Here is a 26,570-nt window from a genome sequence, read left to right on the forward strand (position 1 = left end):
GCCTGCCTCCGAGCCACGCTGCGGGGCGGGGACGGGGCTGGGGCTGCGCCTTCCCGCGGGGGGACACGGGGCGGCCGCGGGGGGGGGGCGAGGGAGGGACGGAGGGAGGGAAGGAGGGCGCTGGGAGGAGGCACCGAGCGCCGGGGGGGGCGCACGAGGAGCGGGAGCGGCCGGGGGCGGCGTGGGGGTGAGTGGGGAGGGGAGGAGAGGGGAAAGGAAGGGGGGGGGGTGCGAGGGGGAAGGGGGCATTAAGGGGGTGCAAGGGGACACGGGAGGGGGCGAGTGGGAAGGTGGAATGGGGGGAGCGAGAGGAGGGGGTACGGGGGGGTGTGAGAGGGAAGGGATGGGGGTGTAAGGGGAAAGGGGGCACGGGGGGTGCTAGTGGGAGGGGGGTACAGGGGACTCGAGTGGGAAGGGGGCATGGAGGGTGTGAGGGGGGTGAGTGGGAAGGGGGCACGGAGTGGTTAAAGGGGGGAGGGAGTACAGGGGGACTCGAGTGGGAAGGGGGCATGGGGGTGTGCGTGGCTGGTGGGAGAAGGGCAGTGTGCAGGTGGGTGTGCAAGGGGAGGTGGCGGTGAGCACCCACGTGTGTAAGGGGTGGTGGGCGGGGGGCAGTGCAAGAGGGTGGTGGGAGAGGGGCAGGGTGCATGCAGGTCAGCGTGCCAGAGTTGGTGAGCACAAGTGTGCAAGGCGAGGAGGGTGCCTTGCTCCCAGGGCTGTACCACAGCACGTGCTGGTGGCTCGGGCCAGGCGCCCTGTCCCAGAGCCCTTGGGTGCCGGCGGGGCACAGCGCGGCATCTCCCTGCCCCTCAGCCGCGCCATGGAGGTCAGCCACTCGGTCAAGGAGCGCACCATCGCCGAGAACAGCCTGGTCATCCTGCTGCAGGGCCTGCACGGCCACGTCACCACCGTGGACCTCCGCGACGAGAGCACGGCCACGGGGCGCGTCACCAACGTGGACGCCTTCATGAACATGCGCCTGGCCGAGGTCACCTTCACCGACCGGCGGGGGGCCGAGTCCCACCTGGACGAGCTGTTTGTGACCGGCAGGAACGTGCGCTACGTCCACATCCCCGACCAGGTGGACATAAGGGCCACCATCGAGCGGCAGCTGGAGCTCATCCACCGCGTCCGCTACTTCGGCGGCCGCGACAAGGGCCGCAGGGAGTTCCCCCGCGCCAAGCACAAGTGAGCGCCCTGCTGCCCGACACGGACCTGGGGAACTGGAGGGACAGGGGGACCGCGTCCACACCTTGGCCAGGGACCGTGGGGCGTGAGGGTATTGAATGACGAGCCATTAATTGGGGTGTGGGGCTGTGTAATGAATGTCGGTGATTGATGCACTGCTCCTGGGTGTTGATGGTCCCCAGCCCCCAAACAAAGCCCTTTTGGCCACCAGGCCCGGCTCCGTGGTGCTCTTTGGGGACGACCTGGCCTGGTCGGGCTGGGCCCCAGCGCCCCCAGCCCGGCCTCGGCCCCCCGGAGGCTTCGCCTGGGGCCAGGCCCCGCGGTAGGCCCAGGCCGGGCGCTAAGGCCGCGGGGTTGCCATGGCAACGGGCGGCAGCGCGGAAGCCCCGCCTCCCCGCCAATCACGGCGCGCTCCCAGCTCCCCCGTGACCGCCAGCCCCCCGCCGGCCAGCCTTTGAGGCAAGCGGAGCCAATGGACTGCGGGAATCGCCGCGCTTCAGCCAATCAGCAGTCGGTCCTCAACCAATCAGGGCCTGCCGCCCAGCCCCCAGCAGCTTCCCCAGCTGCCGATCACATCGTTCACCCAATCACCACCGCCCTTCCCGCTGAGCCCCGCCCCCTTCCCCCCCCCCGCCGCGATCTCGGTGGCGGCCGCCAGGAGGCGGGATGGCGGCGGCAGGGGGCGGGGCCGGGCCGGGCCGTGCGTCACTTCCGCTGTCAGGTGGCCGCCGAGCGGAGGCCGCGGGGCTGCGGCTGCGGGAGGCGGCGGCGGCCGCGGCGGCCCCGGGGCCATGGGTGAGCGGGGGCGGGACGGGATGGCCCGGGAGGGACCGGGCATGGCGCTGCTGGTCGCCCGTGGTACCGGCACCGCGGCTCGGCAGGGCCCCGCGGAGGCCGCGGGGACGGGTCTGTCACGGGGGGCTCGGCCCCGGCCTGGGCGGGGGAGCGGGGACGGGACGGGGACCTGGGGAACCGGGGGGAGGCCGGCCGGTCGTCGCTGTGCCGGATGAAGCTCCAGAGCCTGCCCCGGTCCCGGTGCCCCGCAGCCGCCCCGAGCTTTTGCCGGTTCCGGGTCTCGTTCCCCCGGCGGCTCAACGCGTCGCGCTGCCTCCCTGAGGAGCTGGGCCCGGCCCCGAGCCCCCCTCGGGAGGGAGGTGGTGGGAGAGGGGGTCCCCGGGGCGGGGGGACGGCTCCGTGCCTTGTGCGGTCCGAAACCAGGGCTCCTGCCTGGGGGAGCTGAGCGGGGTCGGTGCTGCCCAGCCCGGCTCTCGTTGGGCCCCTCGCTACATCGAGGCCCTGGAGCGTGTCCAGAGCAGGGCTGCTGAGGGGCCTGGAGCACAAGTCCCGAGAGGAGCGGCTGAGGGAGCTGGGGGCGTTTGGTCTGGAGGAGGCTCAGGGAGACCTCATTGCTCTCTGCAACTGCCTGAAAGGAAGGGGTGGGGAGCTGGGGGTCGGCCTCTGCTCACAGGTAACCAGTGACAGGACCAGAGGGAACGGCCTCAAGGTGTGCCAGGGGAGGTTCAGGCTGGAAATGAGGAGACATTTCTGCTCCGAAAGAGCGGTCAGGCGTTGGGACGGGTTGCCCAGGGAGGTGGTGGAGTCACCGTCCCTGGGGGTGTTCAAGGAGAGGTTGGACGTGGTGCTTGGGGACATGGTCGGTGGGTAGGGGACAGCTGCACCAGGTGATGTTGGAGGGCTTTTCCAACCCTTGTGATTCTCCGGTTCTGCAGTCAGGACTCGGTGACCTGCTTTTTGTCATCGCAGGCAAAGCCTCGCTGGCAGCCCTGGCTGGGGGCACGGTGGAGGGGCTGGATGTGCAGAGCAGCGCTCACGGGGTGCTTCTTGCTGCAGCGTAACCCCGAGCTGACGGCTCTCAGGGCCTCCTTCCTCGGGGTTAGGGATTTTTACCTTCTGCTGGGTGCTGGAGGAGGCAGCAGCCTCTTATTTTCTGCTCTTTGAACGTGTGTGAGGGGAGAAGAGCTCAGCCAAGCTGGAGTTGGGGCTTTTAACACCACTGCAGTTCGTAAGAACTTCTTTCATCCCACAGCTCGGTTCGCTGTTAGGCGGGGATTGTCTGCTCCTATCCGCTGCCACGGCTGACACCGGGGGTGATGTCTCCCGGGGACTCGTTCCTGCACAAAGCCCGTAGGTTTTGCCAGTTACCTGAGCTCAGCACCTGAGCGCTGCGTCTGCTCTTGACGCGGTTGTGACCTTCTCCTGCTGCCGAAACACTTCTTGAAAACGCCCGGGCGGTTCTGTCCACAAAACACCTGCCCGCTGACGGAGGTGACAAACGGTCCCCGCGCAGCCCGGGGCTTTGTGCGGCCGGGGCAGTCGGTGAGCAGAAACCAAACGCTGCCGGGAAGGGGCTGGGCTCGCCTGCTGCTGAGGAGTTCTGCAGGGCTTAGGGGATCCCGGGCGTTACTGGGGACCGCTGGAAACTTGTGCGGGAGCAGAGCCTCGCGCAGGTGGCTGCGGGCGCGTTCCTGCGGGCAGGCTGCGAGCGAGCAGCCCCCGGGCTGAGCCGCCCGGATGTGGGAAGAGTTTCCCTGATGCCGGAGCGCTGCTGCTACATCCTTTTATTGTTTCTCTGTGGCATCCGCACCGCTGGTTTGGTCACGCAGCCACGGTGCTTAAAAACCCCCCTCGTGTCCAGCTGCTGCTTGTCCGCAGGATGTCACCGAATTGTCTCCGGATACCTCGCGGGCACCCAGCTGCTGCCTGGTGAAGGGCGTCCTATGGATCCTGCCGGAGCTCCTGCTGGCCTGGAGGAAGCTCTGCTCCTGCTGTAACTTCCTGGGTGAAATAGGCTGCTTTTGTTAGCTTCTGTCTTATTTTTTAACTCGTGGTGCATCCAAATCCTTTAGCGATGCAAGCAATAGCAACGCTAGCATGGCGCTAGGGACAGGAATAGGGGGGGGGTTGCCCCTGTGGGTAACTTCTATTAATTAGAAGTCCCTGTTAATTAACATCACACCGGGGCTCGGCGAGCAGGGTATCGCTGAGGAGCCGGGTATCATTTCCCTATCGAGCTGGGGCTGGACGAGCCGAGCAACCACACCTGGCTGTAAAAGTGTCAGCACGCCTGAGTCAGGCGAGAATCCGTGTGCGTGAGGAAGGGCCCGCTGCCGTGATTTATGGAGCACTGAACGCAGCTGGCAACGTCAGCTGGGATCAAAAAACCCGAGCCTGGTCCTGCCTGGTGCAGATTTTAAGGGCAGTGCCTGCTTGGCTCGGCACGGGCGTCCCCAGGGCTGCGGGTTTCTCTCCCAGGCTCTCCGGTGGCGCCGTGCTGCGGGGAGAAGGGGTTAAGCTGGAGGTGGTGTTTGTGTAACCCGGCAGGGAACTCCCAGCGTGAGTCCGGGGTTGGATGAGTCCTCGAGCCGGGGTGCTGATGCATCAGAGGGGTTTGGAGGCAGCGCTGCCAGCTGGTGCTGTGGTTAGGGCGCTGGATTCCTGCGCTTCGGAGCTTCCCCTGGGGGGCCGGGAAGGGATTTCCTCCCCCACGCGTGGTTCCTGCAGGTGGCCTCGTCCCTGGGAAGTCGCAGCTGGAGTGAGCAAGGTGCGTGGGGTCCCCCGGTGCCACGGGGGCTGCTGGCGGTTGCCTCAGCTCCCCCCGTGGGGATCAGGGCTCGGGGATGGGGGTGCCGCCTTGAGAGCGTGGCTGTGCGCGGGGAGAGCAGCTCGGCGTCCCGCTCGGAGCTGGCTGGCGCACGGGGAAGCAGCTCGGTGAGCCTCCGTGCGTTTCCAAGAACTTTCTGAGTCAGGGCTCCTCTTTCTGGAGGAGGCGTCCCTTCCTGGAAGGGCTCGCGGCGCCGCACGCGGGTTGCGCTGTTGGCTCTCTGAGTCATCCGGTGGACTTTTTTTTTTTTCCTCTTTTTTTTTTAATTATTTATATTGCTTTTGCAGAACTGTTTAAACTTCCAAAGCTTTGGTGTCGTAGGTCCGTAAGAGTCAATGCTCCTGTACAGCAACGCCGAAGCTGATCCGACCGCCGCTCGGTGCGCGCAGGGAAGCTCCCAGCCACTCCTCGTCAGGGCCAGTCCGTGCTCCACCTTTCGGGGCAGCTTTCCTGGGGCAGCCTGGCCCCTCCCCGAGCAGCAGGCCTTGTGGCCTCAGGGTCTCGAGGGAAGATGTGTGGCAGGGCGAGGCGATGGCCGTGCTCTCGCTGCCGTCCGAGCCTGTTGCTGCCGCCTGTTCCTGCGCTGAGAAGTCGGGCCTTAGCCCCGGTCTCATTCCTCACCTAGGCGTTTAGCTCCTGTCCAACTTCGCTCTCAACGAGCTGGAATTTGCCATTTAAAAACAAAAACGAATGAACTGTGCCCTCCGTTCCAGCTCGGTGCAGCTTGGGCTGCCCCAAATCCAAACCACGGCAAACCCGGCGCTGGGGAGGGGTCTCCTGTCTGCGAGGACGGGGGGAAGCGGGAGCGTTGGGGAGGCACAGCGAGCTTGTCCCCTCTCTGCAGCGAGCTTCTCGAGGGGTGGCAGCAGAGGTAATTCGCAGCTGGTGACGCCGAGGGGAAGCCAATGGCTGGAGAGGAGCAGGCTCTGTGTGTCCGCGTGTCCCAGGTTGTCTTCCTAGCGTCATGGCCCTAGAAAGCACAACCACCGAGCGACCCGCTTCGTGCCCCCTGAGATGAAACAAGAAAGCGTCGCTGAGGCTCTATCAGCTCTGCCAGTCTCTTAACGTGTTTCTGTGGTGCTGAGTAATCCTGGTGACGCCCCAAAGGTACTTTTTTTGTTCTTTTCCCTGCTGTTAGTGGTGGCTGCTGGACTGCAGGCCCTGCCTGCTCTTTAATCTGAGATGAAAAGGGCAGCTGCCTCCTCTCGCTTTCCTTTGTTGCCGTGCCGGGCACTGGAACGTCGCGCGGTAATTCAGGAATTAGCCCGTGTCCTTAAGCTACGTAATTAAAAGCCGTTACGTGGAGGCCTGCAGAACGATTGGATTAATAATTCCATTAAAGTCAGAGCTGGGGCAGTAAGGAGCTGCGGCCGCTCCTCCGGTGAGCCGTTGGATGCGGCGCGTCAGAAGCAAGCGGTGGATTTCTGTGCGAGGCTCCTTGTCTGCGCGAGGAAGGCCGTTGGCGCCGCAGGTGGCGGAGCGGGGGTGGCTCGGTTTGTAGTACCCACGGCCGCATCCCTCGGGTGGCGTTTGAAAGGATGAATGCGTCTGGTCCGGCTGTGCGGTGCTGTTGGGCGCTCCCTCTTGAGATGGATCTTGCTGAGCTTGAAAGGAGGATTTTGTGGTCCGGAGGGCTGGAAAAGCCCCGCTGCCGGGCTCGTGGGGCTGCCTGTAGGTCGCTAGAGGCGTGCTCTTCACCTTTCGAAGGCTGACCACCTCTTCCTCAGGAACCCTCCCGGTTCGGAGCTCTGCAGCACCTCTGAAATTTGGAAGAGCTCAGCTTGCAGCGTAACGGGTTCACAGGCAGGGCTCCGCTTGCTGCCTCTTCGCTCTCTCTGCTTGTCGTGCTGCAGGAGGAAACCCTTGTGCAGCCCCCCACCTGCGTGCTGTGAGTGAACCCGTCCTGGAGAAGCTCTGCTGCTCCGGCCACGCTAGCGGCAGGGTGAGAAGAGGGACCCAGCGCGCTGTCAGGACAGGACCGATCCCCATCGCACCCATCCTGCTCCGAGTGCCCAGGGCTGCTGCGGGGCTGGCGTCTCTGTTTCCAGCTGCGGAGTCATTTTAAGCCTCAAACTAACTTCAGGCTTGTTCTTCCAGCGCACAGTGCGGTTACTCGTGTCTGAGCGATGCCAGCTTTGTGCTGTGAGTGCTTCCAGCAGCGGAGCCCCTTGGAATCAGAGCATTGTGCCGAGATGAAATCACTTCGTGGGCAGAAAGCACCTGCTGGCTCGGCGGGGAGGGAGCCTCCGCCTTGCAGTTGTGGCTGCTCAGTGTCTTTTCCTTAAGCCCTGTCTCAAAACGCTATTTTTAGCCCCGTGCCGAGTGGATGGCCTCGGTGCTGCGGGAGGCTTACACAACCAAGTCCGCGGCCTTTTGACCAATTTCCTTGCTCTAATCAGGGTTACGCAACGCGCAGAAAAGGGAACAGTCCTCCTGCCTTCCGCTGCGCCTGCCCCTGCCCCTTTGTCCCGAGACCTTCCTGCATCCGACTTCCCTTTGCCCTGTCCACAAAGGAGCTCAGCACGAAGCGTGCTCACGTGGAAGCCCAGAGCTGGAGGCAGCCCCGGCTCCTACAGGGGGGTCCCTTGGGTTTTTGTGGGGTTGTGCTGCCCTCGCTGTCCCCGCTGCCCTGAGGCCCAGCAGGTGCTGCGCAGGGAGGTAGGATGCGAAGCCCTGGGTGGCACGAGCAGGGTCATCCTCGAGCGCGCGTTGGTGTTTCCTCTCCTGCTCCCACAAGGAAGCTGCGTGAGGTTGGAGGGTGTCCGTAAACAGCAGCCAGGCTGGGGCACCTCCGGAGGCTCTGTGTGCTCAGACAGCTCGGCCCGAAAGCGCTGCTGGCTGGCGCCGTGCAGCCTGCTCGCCCTGCCAGCCCCCAGCCTCCCGGTGTCGCCAGCCCGGCTCCCACGCGCTCCCTGCGTGCCTGCCCTCGATGGTCTGATCGATTACTGGGTGTGAGCCAGCCTGCGTCATCAAACGGGCGCAGGACCGGAGGGTTAAACGTGGAGCTTTGGGGATCGATGCGGCTGTGGAGGGTCTGATGTAAATCACAAATGGATCCTTTCCAAGGAACCGGGTGAGCTGTTAAGCAGCACCGAGTGCCACTAGCTTGATTTTTTTTGTCCTAAAGAGTCCAAGGATAAGTTGTAACGAGGAATCCGTTTGCAGTGGGGATTTGTAAGAGGAAAACTCAGCGTGGTGTTCTCTGCCTCTTGCCAAAATCGTGCTGTTCAGGTCCAGACTTCAGCCCTCGGGCTTACCAGGATTTAAAAATCGCGTCCCGTGATGAAGGCTCTGCTGTGGCAGCATCGCCGATGCGGGTTGTACTTGAGAGGTGGTTAATGCAGCAAGCCAGCGTGCTGTGGTGGAGGTTAACATGCAGAACGTGTGTGTTTGTGCTGTGCAGACGTGTGTCACACCACAAAATGTCACCGGGGGCCGTTGACGCTCGTGTTTGCCTCGCTGCGCAGGGCCGTGCGTCTGTGGCTCCTTGGTGACTAAACGCGCAGAGCCCTGCTCGCGCTCTCATGTGACAGCAGGAGGTTTCGGGCCCTTTCTGAGCCAAAACAAACACAGATGTTTCGGGCTGCAGAAGTTTGGGTGCACACCGCGTTGCCGTAACCAGGAATAACCCAAAAGCACGGCATCAAGTGTGTCTCGTTTCACGTTCCAGAGCCCTCGACCTCTCGACCATCCTGCCTTCTCCGAGGTGATGACTCCTGTCTCCTGAGACGCTGGAAAACCTAGTTTGGAAGAAGAGTCAAGATTCGGTTGATGCTGAACTACGTGAGTGCTCAGATCATTTTGTTTACGATAACGCCGTTTGCACCAGAGATTGCTATCCGGCTCCGATTGCACAAGGGTCATTATCTCAGAGTTTCTGTGCAGCGGGGTTTCTCCCGTGGAAATCTTACTCATAAGTTCCCAGCAGGGCCGATTGCGTTGCGAGAAGGGGAGAATTTTATAAGGCACAACCAAACGTTAGGGCAGGGATGCGGAAGGAGCAAGGCAAGGATCTGGAGATGCTGAGGTAGCTGGGCCTGGTAATGTTTCTCTTTCCCAGATGTGAACTTTTGGTGCAATTCAGCAGTGCGGGGATGTGCAGCCTGCCGCAAGGCTTCTCACCTAATCTCTCTTGCTATCTCTGACCTCGGTGACAGATGCTGCTAGATAATTAATGCAGTGAGATCACTGTTGTGGCTACGGGGAGGGTGGGGCTCCCAGAGGGTGAGTGTCCCAGCCTTGTTCAAAGTATGGTGATTTATCAGTCTCTGACTTGCTGAAACCGAGACTTTTTTTTTTTTCTTAAACAAGTACAGCCCAAAATATTTTCTCGGTCTGCTGTAGTAACCTCTTAGGAAGACCAGCAGAGCTTGGTTTTGACTTGCTCAGAGTAAGAAAATGAATCTGAGCTGAGGTCCTCCTCTCCCCCAGCCCCCTTAGAAGAAAAAAAAAAAAAAACTTTGAAATGTCAGAGCACGAACATTTAATGTGTAGGTATTTGTGAAAGCCTTTGAAACTATTTTCCAAGAGATGAAGGTGAGGAGAAGGTGTATTGGAAACACAGCTTCAGTTTGATGGAGCTGACTTACACTTGAGCATGCTGCGTGCGAAGGACTGCTAAGAGGTTCTCTTCCTTCTCTTCCTGCTAGGCTGAAACAGGACTTGGCTTCGGGGAAGAGAAGTTTCAGCGACTGAGGCTTGAATTTGTTTGTCCCTGTAGGCATCGGTTTTGCACTGCCACCTCAGATTCTCTTTAGATTTCTGAGCAGCAGAATATTCATGTCGGAGATCAGATTGGTTTTCTGCTCCGCCAGAATAAGCAGAAGTCGGTGACTTCCAGCTGTGCTCGAGAGCTGTGGTGGTATGCGTGGACCTTGGGTACTTGGATACAAAGCCTGAGATTTCATCTGTTAGACTGAATCGTTGTGTGCTAGTGCCAGAGAGCCCACGGACTGCCAGCGCAGCGTTTCCCTTCGTTAGAATACCAATTAAAGGCAGGTAGCAGGGCTGTAAGCCGAACAGAGCATCGCTTCCTGCGAGAGGAGGCTGCAGCGAGGCAGTGCGCCACGTGTCAGGCTCAGATTTCAGGTGTTCCACTCCGTCCAGTTGTGTGGCATGGAGGTGGACGGGGGAAGCAGTAAAAAGGGTAGAGTCTAACGAGGTACAGAGAGAGAGGACTTACACCGAGACTAAAAAGGCCTTTTTGAAAAAATCATTGTTAAATTAAATGAATTCCACAGTTACGTGTTCTGGTTTTCCGTGCCGTTGCTGGAAAAGGTGAAAGCTACCATTCATTGTTCAGGTCGGTTAAAATGCCGTGTGCTCGTGGCTGCTCGAGGAGCAGGCTTGAAGCTCTGGGGTGCTTGGTGAGCTGGCTGCAGGGGAGTCCTCTGAATGGATCCGCGCAAGCCCATAGCCTGAATCAGAAGTAGGCACCCATGCAAAAGGATAACTTAGGCATCTGCTTTCAGAGTTTTTTTTGAAATATGGTAATGTGCAAACTTGTTTTTGCTGTAAAACAAGCTCTAATTATTTTGACTTGTTCCCACTATGTCTCTCAAACAACTGTTCTAGGAAACGTTGCTTTGAATAATGAGCCTGATTTCTACCTTAAATGCACTGAGCCTCCAGCCCACAGCTGGGCTATCAATAAATGAGCCATAGTTGTGGTTTGTCTTCACAGACACACAAGTAGGCAGAGACAAGCGCATCAGTAAGTGAAAGCCTTCCTGTATGAAATAAGGGATAGTGTAAGGAAACTAACTCAGTTGCTCACCAAAATGTGATCTTCTCTCTCTTTCAAGAGCCAAGGATGAAGCGGCGAGCATCAGACAGAGGAGCTGGGGAAACATCCACTAAGGCAAAAGCTCTCTGTACGGGGATTTCTGGAAATAATGCCAAGAGAGCGGGCCCTTTTATTCTAGGTAAGCAGGGAGGGTTTTCTTCCTCTTCAGTTTTCAAGACAGAGAGCTACTGATTGCAAAACTGAACATGAAGGGCAAAGCAGATGTGTAACTTAGCACCTTATACCAGAGCAATTCCCGTGATGTAACAGAGCAGCAGCTTCTGCAGCTGGTCAGACTGAAGAGGTTTGTGATGCTAACGCAGCAAGCCAGGCACGGCTCTTCTGAACCCTTGCTGTTGCTTTTACTTTTACTTTTTGTTAACTACTTTCTTAAACTTTGTTAAAAAGCAAATTCAGGGGCTTTTTAGTTAGAGATCTAGGGATGTGTTTGACCCATTTTGCCTGGAATATTCTGTCAAATCAGCATGTAGGCAGCTAAGCAGTGCAGCAGTGGCTGTTACAACGGATATGTGCCTGGGCAAGACCACTCGGCTAGCTTTTAAGAGCTGCTAGAAAAGTTGTTAGTTTGGAACAAGTTGCACAAAGTGCTAAAAACTGGCTGGACCTGAACGTGATGGGCTTCCCAGTGGAAACCAATGGTTAATGGATCAGAAGTAGATTTAAACTGAAGAGGGGAGCCTGTACGTTACCCTGAAATTTGGATCTGCACCTGAGCAGTCCCTGCGGAGGTGGCAGCGAGGCTCGGAGGCGCTACCAGTCGTCGCCGTGGGTGTTGCTAGTGAAGGTAAAATCCGTGTGGTTCAGGCATGCAGAAATCAGAATGGCTAAATACAGCCGTGCTGCGTGTGGGGTTTTTGTTAAATGGTTCTCCTGTGAAGAACCCGAAACGTTGCCCAGAAGGGGTTCATAGCTCAGTACCACTTTTTTCTTTAGATCATGCTTTGTGGAAAGACAGTCTCCAGAAAAAAAAAAAAAAAGGGGGAACTTGACTTAAGCTAATGTAAACTGCGTGACACTCGAATACTGATGTAATCCCGAATTAGTCATTTCTGCTTAAAGGAAAACAAGTCTGTTTTTGCTTTGTGCTGTTAGGTCCACGTTTAGGTAACTCCCCTGTGCCAAGTATTGTTCAGTGTTTGGCAAGAAAGGATGGGACAGATGACTTTTATCAGCTAAAGGTAAGCAAAACGCAGGGGTTCCACAGCTTCAGGGCTCTCTAACTTGCCCTCGTGACAAAGCTCTCGCAGCAGTGTCTGGTGCAGGCTGAACTGAGGGAAATGGCTGCTGGAACTTCCCCTCAGCAGGGCAGCTCTGCCAGGCACCAGTGATCTCGTGTGGAGATTGGCTCTGAGATGAGGCCCCTGCGGCTGCTGTTCTCGTGGGGCTGTCCTGGAGCCTTCAGGTCTCCTCCACGGTACCTGGGATAGCGGTGGCTCCAGCAGGAAGGGTCACGTGGGGCATTTGCAAAAACCACCTGAGCTGCTTTCCTGTCTTAATCAAACTCATGCTGTGTGTTCTGCACAGCTCTTAGTTCAGACAGGTTTGTGGCAAGTGTACAAATAAGAGTAATTACACCCAACTGTTAAATACGCGTGTGAATGCCTGAAGTGTGAGAGGTCGGGGGGCGTTTGGGTTTTTCTGGGGGTTGTAAAGGTCTTTTCCCTTTTCCTGAAGATTCTCACTTTAGAAGAAAGGGGTGATAAAGGAATAGAAACGCAGGAGGAACGACAGGGCAAGATGCTGCTGCACACAGAGTATTCTCTCCTTTCCCTGCTCCACAATCAGGAAGGAGTGGTTCATCATCACGGGCTCTTCCAGGTACAGCTGGTCACCGCGCAGGTTGGGGGAACGCCAGGAAGTGCCGTTGGCCTCAGCTGCTTTTGTTTAATGTACAGTTCGTGCTGACCCCGTTCTCGTGCGTTCAGAGCTAGCAGCACACCGCTGAGATTAATCAACGCCGCTTCAAACGAGCGAGTTTGTGGCAGGGCCTTGTGATGTAACGGGGTTTGGGATTTGGGGAGCGTGAGAACAGTGGAAGATGGGGCCGGCACTGCGTAGCACACCCTTTGATACTTGTTTGACAGTGACTCCCGGGATATTGCACCCGAGGCCTTTTAAACCTTGTGTAATGGCCGTTTATAGGCTGCCTCCCTGCTTCACAGGGAGGAAAATAGCTGCTTTACTAACAAATTAATTTGTGCTCGTAGAGCACCTTTAGAACGCAAGTTGTGCTTTCCGGTCTCTCTGCTGCTTAATGATGACTTGTAAGGAGGAACAAGTTGCCAAGAAACTGCTTCAGCATGTTAAAACAAACTAGTAAATGTGCTGATCAGCATCTGCAACGAGTTGTGCTGCTGTTAACACCCTGAGAACTGTTTATGGGTACGAGGGACTGGTAGGAATTACCAGTTTGGATGCTGGGGTTGCTTTGCTTGCTGGTTAAATTTTGTCAACAGACATTTCACTCAAGGCCATCTGTGCTGTATCTTAAGTAAACCAAGCCCGAGTCAGTTGTGTCCTGTTTAGTGTTATGAAAGAACTGCTGCTTTTGTCCTGAGATTGCTGGTTTTCTGATTATTAATGTCTTTGATCCCTGGTATTCAGTCTGTACCACTGCAGAGCTTTTTAGGCCTTATCTAAAGGTGCGTGTTTCAGCATCAGTACTGATTTACGCACGTAAACAAATGGCATTTACTTCCTCTAGCTTCTTTAAGTACAGATCATGCATCTTCTTGCTGAAATCCCCACTTGGGACAAAGATCAAGCCCTATAATTGCATTCACTTACTTTGAGATGAGCGTGCATTTGTTTTCTAGCGCTCTCTGTGTCAGTGAGTATGTCCAGATAGCTTCCCTGAACTATTGCTCTTTTTTTCCTCCCTGTAGGACCGAGCTTGCGAAATTATAGAAGATTTAGAAGCCAATAGAATGGTCAGAAAAATGAAGAAGCGCATTTGTCTTGTGTTAGACTGTCTCTGTGCTCATGATTTCAGTGACAAAACAGCAGATCTGATCAATCTGCAGCACTATGTCATTAAAGAGAAGAGGCTCAGCGAGCGAGAGACGGTTGTGATATTTTATGATGTGGTACGAGTGGTAGAAGCATTACATAAGGTAAGGTCTTTGTTGTCCCATTCTGTGCCGGAAGGCTTGGTCTGCCCCTCTTAGTGTAAGAGATGTTTTAAAGCTTCCTTGTGCAGGCAGTGAAAAGGTTCTGAAGGATGGGTGTTCCAGCCATTTCCCAATAACACTGTTCTGCGTAAGGCCTCGTGCCCCAAGCCATAAACGAGCGTTCCCTTCCCCTCCCCTCGTGTTTCTTGGTGACAACGCAGCATTTGTTGACTGTGGAGAGGGGCCAGCTGGACTCGGTGCAGATCAGGTGAACTACAGTGTTATTAACCTCAAAGTGGTCGCTGAAGAGCAGGAGAGCAGAGGTTAATCAGATGCAGGAAACACTTCAAGCTACTCCCTTCTGAAGGGAAATACATCTCCATGCAAGAATTGATTTGTGAGATCAAAACCTCAAGCTGCAGGTTTGAGATCAATGAACTGGGAGCTACTGGAACAAAAATAGATTCTGCTGCTGTCTGACTTACCCTGTAAAAAGGGGCTTCCACCCTTCCTCAGCAGAGCAATGAATTATGTATCATTTGGTAAAATGATCGTTACTGAGGTCGTAATGAGCCCGGGCACTTAAGTTTCTGCCCTTTCGGTTTTATTCAAGTCTGTCTGGGTGTCCAGAGTAGCAAATTTACTTGGTCTGTCCTTTGAGCAGAACTGGAAACAAAGCGCACAAAGTACCCAGAACGCAGCCAGGCTAAAAACCTCAATCTGGGTTATTTTGAGGCGTTCCCTCGTGCTAGGCGTAGGACTGTGGGCATTGTCGCTCTTTTCCCCCCTGCTTTTCAACCCAAAAGCCGGTGTCTTCAAGTACTGTAATTAATTTATCGTAGGCACCATTCAGTGTTCCTTCTGTACGTGAGAATCAGCTCTGCCTCTTTTAATTTATATCTAGAAGGAAGCAAACTGCGTAAGGAGGTGGATGCTTCCCACCTGTATCTTTTTAGTCTGAGAATGCCGACAACGTGATTTCAGAAGATGCTTAGGGCTTTTGTCTAAGCATTGAAGGCACTGAACTCTGCCTTTGCTCATGTTACGTATTATTCATGTTATGTATTTTACAGAAAAATATTGTGCACAGAGACTTGAAACTAGGAAACATGGTGCTAAACAAAAGGTAAGTCTGCAGGAGGGCTGCTGTTGGGGCAGTTCCTTTGTGCTTTTTCCCTGAAGTAGATGCTTTATTAGGAACAGAACTGAAGGCAGCGATCATTGAGAGCGCTCTTGTGTGAGAAGGCTGAGGGACGTGGAAATGAGCTGCACAGAAATACAAATCCAGTTCAAAGTTAATGGGCTAGGTTCCAAAAATGAATTGAGCCCAACTTCAATAGTTCACTCCACCACCACGCTCGCTGACGTCATGTCAGCGCTTTCTGTTGGACTCTAACTTCTGAAAGCTACATTTTCTAGTAATTCAGAAACCTGTAAGAGAAATGCTTCACAAAGAAGGAACTGAAATGCGTTGAGGAGTTCCGTTCGCATAACTGGCTTTCCATCGCGCTAAAGGAATTCCCAGCGCTGCAGTCTGCACCATAATCACAGCAGTGTTAAATCTTTCACTGCCACACTGCTGTGTTTTTGCTAGCAGTAAAATATTTACTTATCTAAACAAAAGCTCTTCTGTCTGTGTTTGTGCTTGGAATGGCTTCCTTGCTGCCATTAGCTGGGTCGCTGCAAGCCCCAGTTTGTCACGCAGTAATGTCCAACGGCTTGGATGCTGTGCAGGCACCGGAGGGAGCAGCCCTCCTGGAGCAGAACGAGCAGCATCAGTGGGGCACGGCCTCAGCCCAAGTGAGAGGCAGCTGGGGGCAGTGTACGCGTTGCCTGGTGGCTCCTTGGAGTTTTTACTTCCCTTGATTGATGCATTTAGTTGGCACGCTAGTTCCAGCTCGGATATTTTGCTGTATTCCTCAGTATTACACTACTGGCTAAATATTTTACACTAGCCTTAAGAATGAGTGGAATTCATTGTCTTTTCACACTCTGTCTGGTTTTCTGTGGAATGAATAAAAAATTGGAAGGCTTTAGGTCTGCAGGCTTCCGGAGTCTGCACAAAGCACGCAGGTTCACTGTGGTCACAGCCTGCTCTTGCTTTTTTTTTTTTTCTCTTCCCTAATAGTGTTTGAAAGCAAACAGATTTTGCCTCTTGAATTGAGCTCCTTGGTGTCCCCCCACCCCCAACACACCCGTAACAGCCGGTAGTTTGCAGAGATGCCTGTGAATTATTTAGAGATTTTTTATATATATATATATAGCGACTTTAAGACTCTTCTGCTTGCTTATTTGGTTCCTCCTTGCTAGGAAGAGGCAGACAAAGGTTGCTTCTTTAACGGATCCACCCAGAGCTTCCCTCCTTTTCTGGGCAAAGCGTGCAGTGGAGATACCTACAGCTAGAGCTGCACGCACGGGGCCCCACTAGCAAGAAAGGGAAGGTATTTGAAGCTCCATACTTGCCAAAGTCGTTCTTTGCACTGCGTGTTATGTTTTGGCTTTTTACTCGTAAGACCATCAGCTCTGGTGAGGAACAACTGCAGCCTCTGAAGCAGTGAGTCATTCGAAAGGGTGGGTGAGGCTTAAGAATAGATTGCCATGGAGAGGACCAGTCATCTGGACTGATCAGAAGTGTTTGTTCCCTTCCAGACGTGCTCACAAAAGAGCACCAGGTCTTTTCTGCTGGCTGGGGGGTGAAGGTAGCTGTGTGTCACTCCACGAGGGCCTCGTTAGGCTCCTGGGCTAACGAAGGTCCCTCAGACGCCGCCCCCTGCCAGCTGCACGCAGTGAAACCTCACAAGGTCAGGCTTCCACCTCAGCAGCGCAGTAGCTGGATGATCACAGGTTAAATCAAATCTCAGCGACTAAATAAAACCGAGCAACCCCGAATGTTTCAGCATCCTTTAGAACACTTCGTCTTGTCTCTATCAAATCCCACAAATTACTGTTCAGCCAGGGAAGTCTCCTGACAGTTGGAGCTAACGCTTCTTAAGCACGAGTCTGTCTTAATAATTAACTCTCCATTGCCAGCCCACACTTGGTTTTATTTCGCCTGTCTGTTAGACTTGCTGGAAACATTTCTTGATTATTTTGACTGACTTAATTCGTGCTTTCAGGCTTTTATTGTGTAATATTTTTGAAGAGTATAGAAGTCTTCCAGACAGTGTTTTTCTGCTCAGTCCTCTAAGCTGTATGTCAAGAGCCAAATTACCTGAGTGACAGGGAAGATTTAACGTGGCAGTAATTCTGTAACGGGCTCGCTTTGCCTTAAAGATGCCATTAATTGGAGCTGGCGATGCCATGGGGAAGTAGGGGTATCGATACAGCATGTGCCTGCTGTTCTCACCTTTTCTGAAGTGCTCAGGTGTAGGAGGCTTGTTGACGTTGATTAGACCTTCCCTCTTTTGTGAAGAGCAGTCCTGGAGACAGGCAGAACTGCTGCAGGACTCTTGCAGTGGGGTTGTTGGGCAGTGTGCAGGTGTCACACTGAGCCCGATGTCCTGTGGTCACCCCCAGAGACGCTTAAGCAAACAGCGCACAGGAGGGCTTGTGTAGGGCAGCCCTTCCTGTGGGGGATTTTCCCTCAGCTTCCAGAAAATGTGGGAGGGAGATGCACAGTGGTTGGGGAAAAGTAGAGGAGAATCAGCTTTTAAAATAGGGTTTTACTTTCTTGACATCAATGCCCTACAGTGGTCAGCAAGCACTTAAGTGCAGGTCTTGGTGCTGCTGATCCCCACAGGTGCTGCCAGGCTCGTCCTGGGAGGTGGCCGTGTGGCACTAAGGCTGTGGGTTGTGTCCACAGCTGTAAAATGGATTTTCTTGCTCTCACTCTAAGAGCCTTGCAAGCTGTGCTGACAGGTGTAGAATCTCTCCCTGTCAGGATGGAGTTGATCTTGCAACTCAGCTAATCTTTTCCCCGTAGACATCTCTATTTTGGTGTCAGCTTCCTCTGTTTGTGCAGTTTGGCTCGTGGCACGATGCTTCTTGTTCACCGATGCCTTCTGATTCTCCCCAGGACTCATCGAATAACCATAACGAATTTCTGCCTTGGGAAGCACCTAGTGAGCGAAGATGACCTGCTGAAGGACCAGCGAGGGAGCCCTGCCTACATCAGCCCAGATGTGCTCAGTGGTAGGCATCCCCTTTGCTCCTTGGTGGGAATTCACAGCCCCTGCTTTTTACATTCTTTTCACTTATTTGTGGCTCTTGACATTACATGAAAACTGCCTGATTCTGCTCAGTAACCCACCTTTTGAGATCCCCTTAACTAGGTCCCGATGATGAGACTTGATCTATTTTTTTCAAGTACCAAGGGAAAGTGTGAGTGTACCTTTTCTTCAGGTTAGTCTGAACTTCAAAGCTAATTAAAAGCTCCCTGCCTGTCCCTAAATAAATCTGACTGCAAACAAGATGTTCCATTTCCCACGTCTGCATTTTGTTCCTGAGGCTTCTCCTGAGCTGCAGGTAAATCCCTAGGACTAAGACCATTGTCTCAAACCCCTGTGAGGTCAGTTTATCGCAGGCAGTGCAGCCCAAGGAGCAGTTGCAGCAGCAGCTACTTGTTTCCTGAAGGGAACTGCTGACCCCTGTGGCAGCTTCTGGGCTGCTTTGAGAGGAGTTGCTTAAAAACAGAGGAATGATCACGCCAGGCCAGCCCAGCGGTGCGTTTGGCCTGTGCTTTGTCTCCAGCAGAGGCCTTAAGCAGATGTCTAGCAGCAAACAGCTTTTCCTAAGGTTCTCCACCCTTCTGTTTGCAGTGCAGGGACTTTGAGAAACAGATGGGGTTTCTGTCCGTTTAGTTGCTTCAGTAGGTTTCTCTTCCCTGTGGTCTGCTGCTGTGCTAGCTTTTGTGCTGGCGGTAGCTGAGCAGGCAGTGGTTTTGCTCTCAGGTGAGCTGGACTGGGGTGTTGGGGGGTGGGTGCATTTACAGCTGGGGCTGTGCGTTTGAAGCATGTCTCCATGCGGAACTCCAGTTACGAAGCATCAACTCGTGTCAGGGAGCCGTTCTGTTGAGCACAGATAATCCCTTTGGGCTGGAGCTGAACTGCAGGGCGCAGCCCGAGATCACCACTAACGCGTCCCACCTGTAAGGGTTATCCATCGGCAGGGTCACACGTGTTGGGATGATGGCAAAGTGCCCCAAACTGGACTGGTCACCAGCACCAACTGTTCTCTGTACGAGCCTGCACCCCTCGTTGGTGTGCTCGTGGCTGGTGTGAAATGCAGAACCCCTGCCAGCCTTTCCGTGCCACTCGGGTGCGTGAGGATGCTGTTAGAAGACCGAGAACTCCTCTGCAGAAGATTTGGGTCGTTCCTTACTGGTCTCTGCTCTCCCAAGCTATTGTATCTGAGAAACACCCTCAGAGGGAGCTAGTCTTTTCTGCTCTTTTTGTGATACCCGGTGGATTTGCCCCAGTAAGTTTGTCAGGTTCCCAGGCGGGGGCAATAAACGCAGCTGAGCTCCTTGTCATGATCCCTCAGGCAGCTCTGAGGCTGCTTCCCTCCTGGGCAGGACTAAGGCAGGAAGGGAGGCAGAGGCAGGCGGGGAGGTGGGACGCGTGTTTTTTGCAGGCCCTTCCTGTCCTGCAGGATATCCTGAGGCCCCCGTGACCAGATGGATGACAGGAGCCAACTGCTCTGCAGGAGTACGGAGCAGCTGGTGCTAGCTGCTGTCTGGTGAAGGTGGCGTGGTGCTGCGGGCACCCAGCTGCTTCCGACAGCCCCTGGTGGTGCATTGAACGGCCTCTCTGCGTTCCACGGTGCCACAAGGTGCCGAGCACGCTGCTTTTACTGACTTTAGTGACAGCTGAGCATGTCCAAGACCCAGCCTCACATACAGGACAGCGCCTTGCAGCAGCACGGCCTGGACTCCTCACCTTCAGGTGCAATTCCTCCATGCTCCAGCTCCGGTGTCCTCACACACAGCCCTTCCCCATCAGGCTCCTGTGCTCTTGAAAATGGTTTCTCCAAAATGGCTCAGTCTGCAGCTCCCCTCCGGAGGCAGAAAGAAAAGTGACTTGAGGACAGCTCAGGCTTCGCCACCATCTGCAGACTCTGAGCATCCCTCTGTCTGTATCGCTAGTGCTCCTGAGCGAGAGGAACCTAAAAAGCCTGGTGAATTAATCATTGTTGTAGTCTCTGGGAAAAAGCTGTCTTCTGCTAAGAGGTGGCTCGCGTTCTGTGGCTGCTGAAATGTCACAGCAGGAAAAGCTGGAGGAGGAGGGAGAGGTGCCTTTTTTTGAGCATATAAAGCAAAGAATAATTAGTACAAATAACAAATGCTGCAGCAGTGACTCACCGTGTGAGTCAGAGGAAGTCATTCCCTCGATCCTGTGCTGTGGTACAGCCGTGGAGTTTCAGTTTTGACCCTCGTGCGAGCTGCTGTTGGCTGATTATGGAGCCACTGAGGGGACAAGCGGCGCTTCCACCAAGCGGCTCCCAGGGCCTGCTGGGCCCGCAGCAGCTCTCGGGAAAACCTCTGCGGGGAGGCTCTCGTCTTCACAGACGGATCCTGCAGCCACTTCTCCGGATCCATCCTGAAGGCCCAGTGCCATCTCGATGCCCTAAATCTGCCCCTCCACCTAAATCCCCACACCGGCGGGGTCGTGGCAAGGGTGTGGGCATCAGGAGCGCTTGTTCTTTCGGGGCTTTCCTCCCTGCCTGCCCTGCTTTGTGCCTGCCGGCCCTACGTTCTCTTATCCCCTGGCCTGGGCTCACAGCAGGGTGGGCCTGTGGAGCCTGCAGCGTTCAAGGTGGTGACGCCCTGCTGGGGATGGAGAAGGGAGCGAAGCAGGCGTCTGAAGGCAGAGTTACACCAGAAGGAACCTTCCGAGAAACTTCAGCTCTTCGTTGTGCTGCCGGATACTGGACGGATGCACTTCCAAGAGGCAGCACTGCGAGGCTGCTCCCTGGGTTTGGCTGTACCTCCCCGCGGCAGATGTGGGCTGTCGTGCGAGCTCCAGCACTGCGTGCCTCTGCTTGTGTTCACCTGATGCTGTCGGATCACGTCCTAGCCGCTCAGCGAGGAAAGCACCCTCTGTGGAGACAGGGTGACAGCTGTGTGACGACCCCTGGCTTGCTGACTTGTGACGGAGGCAGCTTTACAAGAGGTTCTCGGTGTCCGGCAGGAAGGCTCGAGCATTTTGACCAATGCTTAGGAAGAGGAGCACACGCAGAGGTTGCTTCGGAGCCTTCACCTCTGGCAGTGGGCTGCAGGGGCTGGCAGGGCTGTAATTCCTCTCGCAGTGCTTTTGTCTCTTTGGGGGCCGGCAGTATCATAACTCCTGTTGCTGTTGTCTCCTCCCCCCCTGCAGGTCGGCCGTACCGTGGAAAACCCAGTGACATGTGGGCGCTGGGCGTGGTGCTCTTCACCATGCTCTATGGCCAGTTCCCCTTCTACGACAGCATACCTCAGGAGCTCTTCCGCAAAATCAAGGCTGCCGAGTACACCATCCCCGAGTGAGTACAGCCTGTCCCCGGCCAGGGAATCGGCCTCTTGGTGATTCCTGGGGTCAGACTGGCTCCTGTGCTTCCTGCCCCTGCTCCCTGCTTGTGCGTCCTGCCCAGCTCGGGCACGTGGTCTCACCGTGTGTTGTCTCTCCCAGGGATGGGCGGGTGTCAGAAAACACTGTGTGCTTGATCCGAAAACTGCTGGTCCTGGATCCTCAGCAGCGTCTGACAGCGTCTGAAGTGCTGGATTCTCTCAGCTCCATCATAGCATCGTGGTACGTTCGATAGGAGCGGGGCAGGAGCGTGGCATCTCCGGCCTCAAGCTGTGGTCAGCAGGGTGCTGCCAGGCACGGGACACCAGAGGGTGACCTGTGAGAGCTGCAAAAAGTCTTAAATCCTGTGTCTGAGCCACTGCTGGTGGACGCAGCCAGCACAGTCGGTGCAGATGCTTATCACAAAGGTTGTGTTCTTAAAGCAATGATGTTGTGAAACGGGGCTGGGTACAGAGGGGCCTTCACTGCTCCTTTCTCTCCCTTGCCCCAGATTTGACTTTAAAAGTCTAAAAGACTTTAAAGAATGAAGTCTAAAGACTGAAGTCTAAAAGACTTCTTGACTAAAGTCAATATCAGAGCTGTATGTACGCGTGAGGCCAAATACAGACACTTCCTACAAGCCTGTAATTAGACTTACACTCTTAAATAAAACCAGGCATGAGATCTCCAGAGGGGAAGAGCAGGAGACCCTAACACGGGGGTGTGCTGCAGTTGCAGGGTGGAGACGCCTTTTAAGGGTAAATCTGATGGCAGGACTGGCACAAACCAACAGCTGGGGTGCGGTTCCAGTAGCACACCCCAGCAGAACTGCATCCTGGCAGCGTGTGATCTCTGCAGCCCTCTCATCAGCCCCGTGACCCCCTGTCTGTGCCGCGCTGCGCGCTCGGGCCGAGTTCTTGTGCTGCCTGCTGAGCCTGCTGTGCAGGCTGTGATTTTTGGAGCTGTGGCTGCTTTCTCTCCCACCTCTGTTAGCTCCGCGTCCTGTTTGAAATCAAAAAGCAAACCTCTGGGGATGACGACGTGATTTCATGCGGAGCTCCTAACGCAGCGCTCTCCCCGCAGGCAGTCCATGTCCTCGCTGAGCGGCCCCTTGCAGGTGGTGCCAGACATCGACGACCAAGTGGCTAACCCTGAAAACCCCCAGGAGGTAGGTGCAGGAGGGCCACCCCCGTGCTGGGGCTGCGGCTCTGTGGCGGTGCTTCGTTTGGGCTGGCGATGCTCGGGGCGCTTCCCTGGGCTGCACCTCCTGCTGGCCCAGCAGCCCTCGGCACCTGCACGCCCAAACTGCTTTTCCACGTCCCCGTGCCGCATCCACACGCCAAATCCCATCCCTTGTGGCCTGCAGCCTGCCGAGCTGTATGGCAGCGAGCTCGCTGCTCCTGGGAGCTCTCCTCGAGCGGTGTCTGCCTGTGTGCAGCTGGGAGCTGGGGCAGGGGGAGCGGTGCTGGCTCAGGCTCCCTGCTGTGCTCCGCATCCCGCTCTCTTGTTGCCGTGTGTCCTGTTAGAAGCAATGGCTGGCGACCTCGCCTTCTCGTTATCCTCCCGTGGCTCAGGCCAGCTGGAGGCAGTGGCAGAGGGGCTGCTCCTGGCTGCTCCTCGCCGTGGCGCTGACGAGGCGGCTCTCCCGCAGGTGAAGGTGACGGAGGAGTGCTCGCAGTACGAGTTCGAGAACTACATGAGGCAGCAGCTGCTCCTGGCGGAGGAGAAGAACACCTTGCACGAGGCCAAGAGCTTCCTGCAGAAGCGGCAGTTTGGGAACATCCCCCCCGTGCGCCGCCTGGGCCACGACGCCCAGCCCATGAACCCGCTGGACGCGGCGATCCTGGCGCAGAGGTACCTTCGGAAGTAGCTGCCCACGCCTCCGAGAGCACAAGCGCCGCCCTGCAGCCCGCCTTTCACGTCGCCTACCACAGCTCAACAGCAATACCGGTGTCCCGCGATGGAGAATAATGTAGCAATTCTTCTGAGCTCTGTTCGGGGGCACGAATCGCTCTGGAGGGAGAAGACTTTTTTTTTTTCAAAAGCTAGTTTTGGAAGCAGCGGCCTCTTGGCATCTTCTGGAATCTGTTTTTTAAATCGAAGCCTAGATGACTAATCTGCTTTTAATCATGACTGTAATCTACCTCTCTTGTCTTTTTAACCATGCTGTTCTCTGGATCGAGCAAAGCCTGGGGGAAAGGAGAAGACTACCAAGGGTGAAGCTGGCTTGCTGGCACAAGAGTTGCGGCCGTGTAGCATGGAGAGCCGGCTGACGGCGTTGGCTCCGTATGGTTTGAATAAGCTTAGATTTATCTGGGTTTCTTGAAAGCAAGGATTTCTTGAAGCCTCCCACTTCCTTTCATCTGCATCAACCCTTCTGTTGGTCTGCCCGTGCCGCCTGCTCTGCTGCAGCCTCACCCCGGGCACCCCCTCGTCACCCGGCGTGACCCGCGGCACGGGACGGGAATCGTCCTTGCAGGCGATGGCTGCAAAGCCCGAATCGTGTCTGCAGTCGTTCAAAGGTTGTGCAGAACTCGGCCCGGCTTGGCCTTTGACCTCTCTCCTCCCTTTCACTGATTCTTTTAGTTCCGTAAGGATATATGATTTAATCTTATTTTTTTTTCAGTAGCTTCCCCAAGGTGCAGTTAAAATTGCATTAATTCTGAGTTAGCATTTTCCACCCTTCAGTCGTGGTACAGATATAATATATGAGTTACAATGTGAACAAGCTTCCCCGAATAATCCGCCTAGAGTTAGCAAGGGGCTGCCTGAAGTCTCTACTGTATTTGTTCCCTCGCTTATCTTGCCACCCGGCCCCGCCACCGCCCCGCGTGGTGCCGAGGCTGGAGAAGGACGCCCCGGGTGGTCACCCAGGGCCGTGCTGAGAACGGGAGCGGTCGTTTCTGAGCCTCACTCTGTGAACTGGATGCCTGTCTTGCCAGATGACCCGTTCTCGCACGGCGTTCCTGCAGCTCCCTGCGCCCCTCCTGGGGGCTCCTGCTCGGCGTGGGGTGCTCCGGCTGCCTCCCCCCCTCCCCAGGGGTCCCCTTTGGCATCAGGGAAGGGGCGAGCAGGGGCAGGGGGGCTTCTATGGCCTTTGGCTGTAGGTGCTGGCCCCCTTTTGGGGCTGGCGCTGCTCCCAAAGCCCTGGGGGCTGCCCTTACCGCCCTGCAGGCAGCGAGCAGTGTAGCGTGGTTTTGCCTTCCCTTGCCCCAGGCAGGCTCCCCGCCTGCATCCTTCCCCTCCGAGGCCGTGGTTCTCCACGGGGGGACCCCGCTCGCAGCCCCAGGGCTCGACCCAACCTCGGGGCAGCACCGGGCATTACCTCCTGCCTCCCCCTCGCCCAAGCCCGCTGGCAGAGCAGGCCGCTGACTTGTGAACACTAACACAGACCGCAACGGTTGCGCCAACCCCAGCCAGCTGAGCCAGTAGCTTCCAGTCTTAGCCTTATTTATTGCAAGGATGGTCGACCTGTCCCTCGCCCCCCCCCCCCCCCCCCCCCCCGCCACCCGCAGGGCCCCCCCCCCGGCCCCAGTTGAGCAGGCTCTGTCCGATTTTCCCCTCCCCGTCTCTCCCCCACCTCTTTTCTCTTCTGTTTCCCGAAGTTAAAGCAATATTCTGGGGACGCTGCGAGGCTGCGCGGTGCTGAGCGCTCCCGCGCGGGGAATCGCGCTGGGGTTAAAGCGAACTGGAAAATGTTTGGGGAGGGGGGGGGGGGTCGTGCATGGGGGGCATGAGCGGTGCCGGGGGGGAGCGGTGTGTGACACGCTGTAGAAAAGGTTCCTATTGTAAGGAAAAAAGGAAAAAAAAAAAAAAAAGAAAAAGAGAAAAAAAAAGTTTGTATAAAGACGTTATTTTTGTACTGCATCCAACCTCCTCCTGCATGTCGGCAATAAAACTTGGTTCCGAGACCCAGGCGCGCAGCGACCCCGCGGGGACGGGGACGGGGGGGGGGGGCGGGGGGGGCTGCGGTGCTCGCGGGGACGCGCAGGGGGCGCTGCGGGGGCGCGCGGAGCGGAGCGGAGCTGCCCTGGGCGGCCCCATAGCGCCCCGCATCGCCCTGCGCTGCCCAAATCGCCCGTTATTGCCTCAAATCGCCCTGCGTTTCCCCACCTTGCCCTAAGTAGCCCTGTATCGCCCCAAATAGCCCTCCTGTGCCCCAAACCACCCTGCGCTGCCCTAAATCACCTCGAATAGCCCCACGTCGCCCTGTATTGCCCTTTATTGCCCCGAATGGCTCTGCGCATTGCCCAGAATCACCCCGCATTGCCCCAGACAGCCTGGCTTTGCCTCCTATCACCCTATATTGCCCCAAATTGTCCTGCGTTCCCCCCCATCTTCCTGCCTTGCCTCCCATCACCCTGCCGTCCCCCGGCAGAGCTCAGCATCATCCCCCGCAGGTCCCCGCATGGTGCTGAGCCCCTGGGGCTGATCCGGGTGCCCTGGCAGAGCCCAGCCCTGCCCGCAGTGGGTACGGGGCCGTGGGGTGCGGAGCCTCAAGCTGGAACCCACCGAGGTGGGGCCAGGCCCCATCCCCACACCCTCATCTCTGCCCCGCGGTGTTTGAGCACCCCCGTGGTGCCGTCCCGCTGCCAGCTCCTCCACATCTGGTCCCTGCACGGCCCCACAGCCCCGGGAAGCTGGGCCCAGGGCAGGATCCAGTCCCCAGGGCCGGGGGCTGCCCCGCGAGCGTGTCCCGGTGTGGCCGTGGTGCCTTCGCCCTGCCGAGGCTCAGCCTCCGCAAGGCCGGGATGCGCGGCTGGATTCTGGCACGGCCAGCCTGATGAGGATCAGGCCCAATCCTGCTGGGTGGGTGCTGAGCACGGCCAGGACAGGGCCCGGAGCAGACGGGGTCCGGCGCAGCCCACCCGCGGCTCGGCCCCCCCTTGCTCCGGGCCGTCCCGGGGGAGCAGGCGAGCCTCGGCCCCGCGCCCCGCTCGGCGTTGGGACGGGGCTGCCATTGGCTCCGGCGGGGAGCGCTGACCGCCAGCCTCCTCCGAACTATTTCCTGTTGCTGCCGCGTTAATGCTAAACAGACCTTTCCCTCTCTTCCCTCGCTCCAGCCAAAGTGCAGCAGGCTCCCACCGCCGCCCGCCGTCCCGGTGAGTACCGGCCCCACGGCTCGGGGCGCGGGGCCGAAGGGGCCTCGGGGTGGACGTGGCACCCGAGGGGTCCCCGCACCCCGTGTCCGCCCCGTCCTGATGGTCATGGTGGGGTGACACCGCTCTGTGCTGTCCCCTGCCCGAGGTCCTTTGGTGTTGTGCCTGGGGACGCGGGGTTTGAGGACAGAAGACTTGCTCTGGGCACCAGGCTTGGTGCTTGGGGACATGGGGCTTGGGGACATGGGGCTTGGGGACATGGGG

The 26,570-nt window shown here is 56.6% G+C and overlaps 3 protein-coding genes across 5 annotated transcripts in view; 2 read left to right on the plus strand and 1 right to left on the minus strand.

Annotated features, from left to right (window-relative positions):
- The first annotated feature begins 79 nt into the window (after positions 1-79).
- On the plus strand, positions 80-1,398 carry LSM10 (LSM10, U7 small nuclear RNA associated). Of its 3 annotated transcripts, none has more exons than XM_035345664.1 (2): positions 80-187; positions 765-1,398. In XM_035345664.1, exon 2 carries the CDS (start codon positions 821-823, stop codon positions 1,190-1,192), a length of 372 nt encoding a protein of 123 aa, XP_035201555.1. In that variant the 5' UTR covers positions 80-187; positions 765-820; the 3' UTR covers positions 1,193-1,398. The 3 variants fall into 3 exon arrangements, with proteins under 3 accessions (XP_035201555.1, XP_035201557.1, XP_035201556.1); XM_035345666.1 differs by having other exon boundaries at positions 86-187; positions 814-1,398; XM_035345665.1 differs by having other exon boundaries at positions 133-191; positions 751-1,398.
- Positions 1,399-1,833: 435 nt separating this feature from the next.
- STK40 (serine/threonine kinase 40) lies at positions 1,834-25,118 on the plus strand. Its single transcript, XM_035345658.1, has 12 exons — positions 1,834-1,983; positions 8,481-8,593; positions 10,615-10,734; positions 11,709-11,794; positions 12,291-12,434; positions 13,502-13,729; positions 14,800-14,852; positions 17,742-17,857; positions 21,040-21,184; positions 21,331-21,450; positions 22,291-22,375; positions 22,859-25,118. The coding sequence occupies exons 3-12, from the start codon at positions 10,623-10,625 to the stop codon at positions 23,075-23,077; spliced, it is 1,308 nt and encodes a 435-aa protein (XP_035201549.1). The 5' UTR covers positions 1,834-1,983; positions 8,481-8,593; positions 10,615-10,622; the 3' UTR covers positions 23,078-25,118.
- A 310-nt stretch (positions 25,119-25,428) lies between these two features.
- LOC118177826 (collagen alpha-1(III) chain-like) overlaps positions 25,429-26,570 on the minus strand; it is a 3,307-nt gene continuing 2,165 nt past the window's right edge. Inside the window, exon 7 of the mRNA XM_035345866.1 lies at positions 25,429-25,446. Within this exon, the coding sequence (XP_035201757.1) occupies positions 25,429-25,446 (18 nt within the window). The remainder of the gene's footprint in view (positions 25,447-26,570) is intronic.

The sequence above is a fragment of the Oxyura jamaicensis genome, chromosome 23 (assembly GCF_011077185.1).
Source record: "Oxyura jamaicensis isolate SHBP4307 breed ruddy duck chromosome 23, BPBGC_Ojam_1.0, whole genome shotgun sequence".
Classification (NCBI taxonomy): domain Eukaryota; kingdom Metazoa; phylum Chordata; class Aves; order Anseriformes; family Anatidae; genus Oxyura; species Oxyura jamaicensis.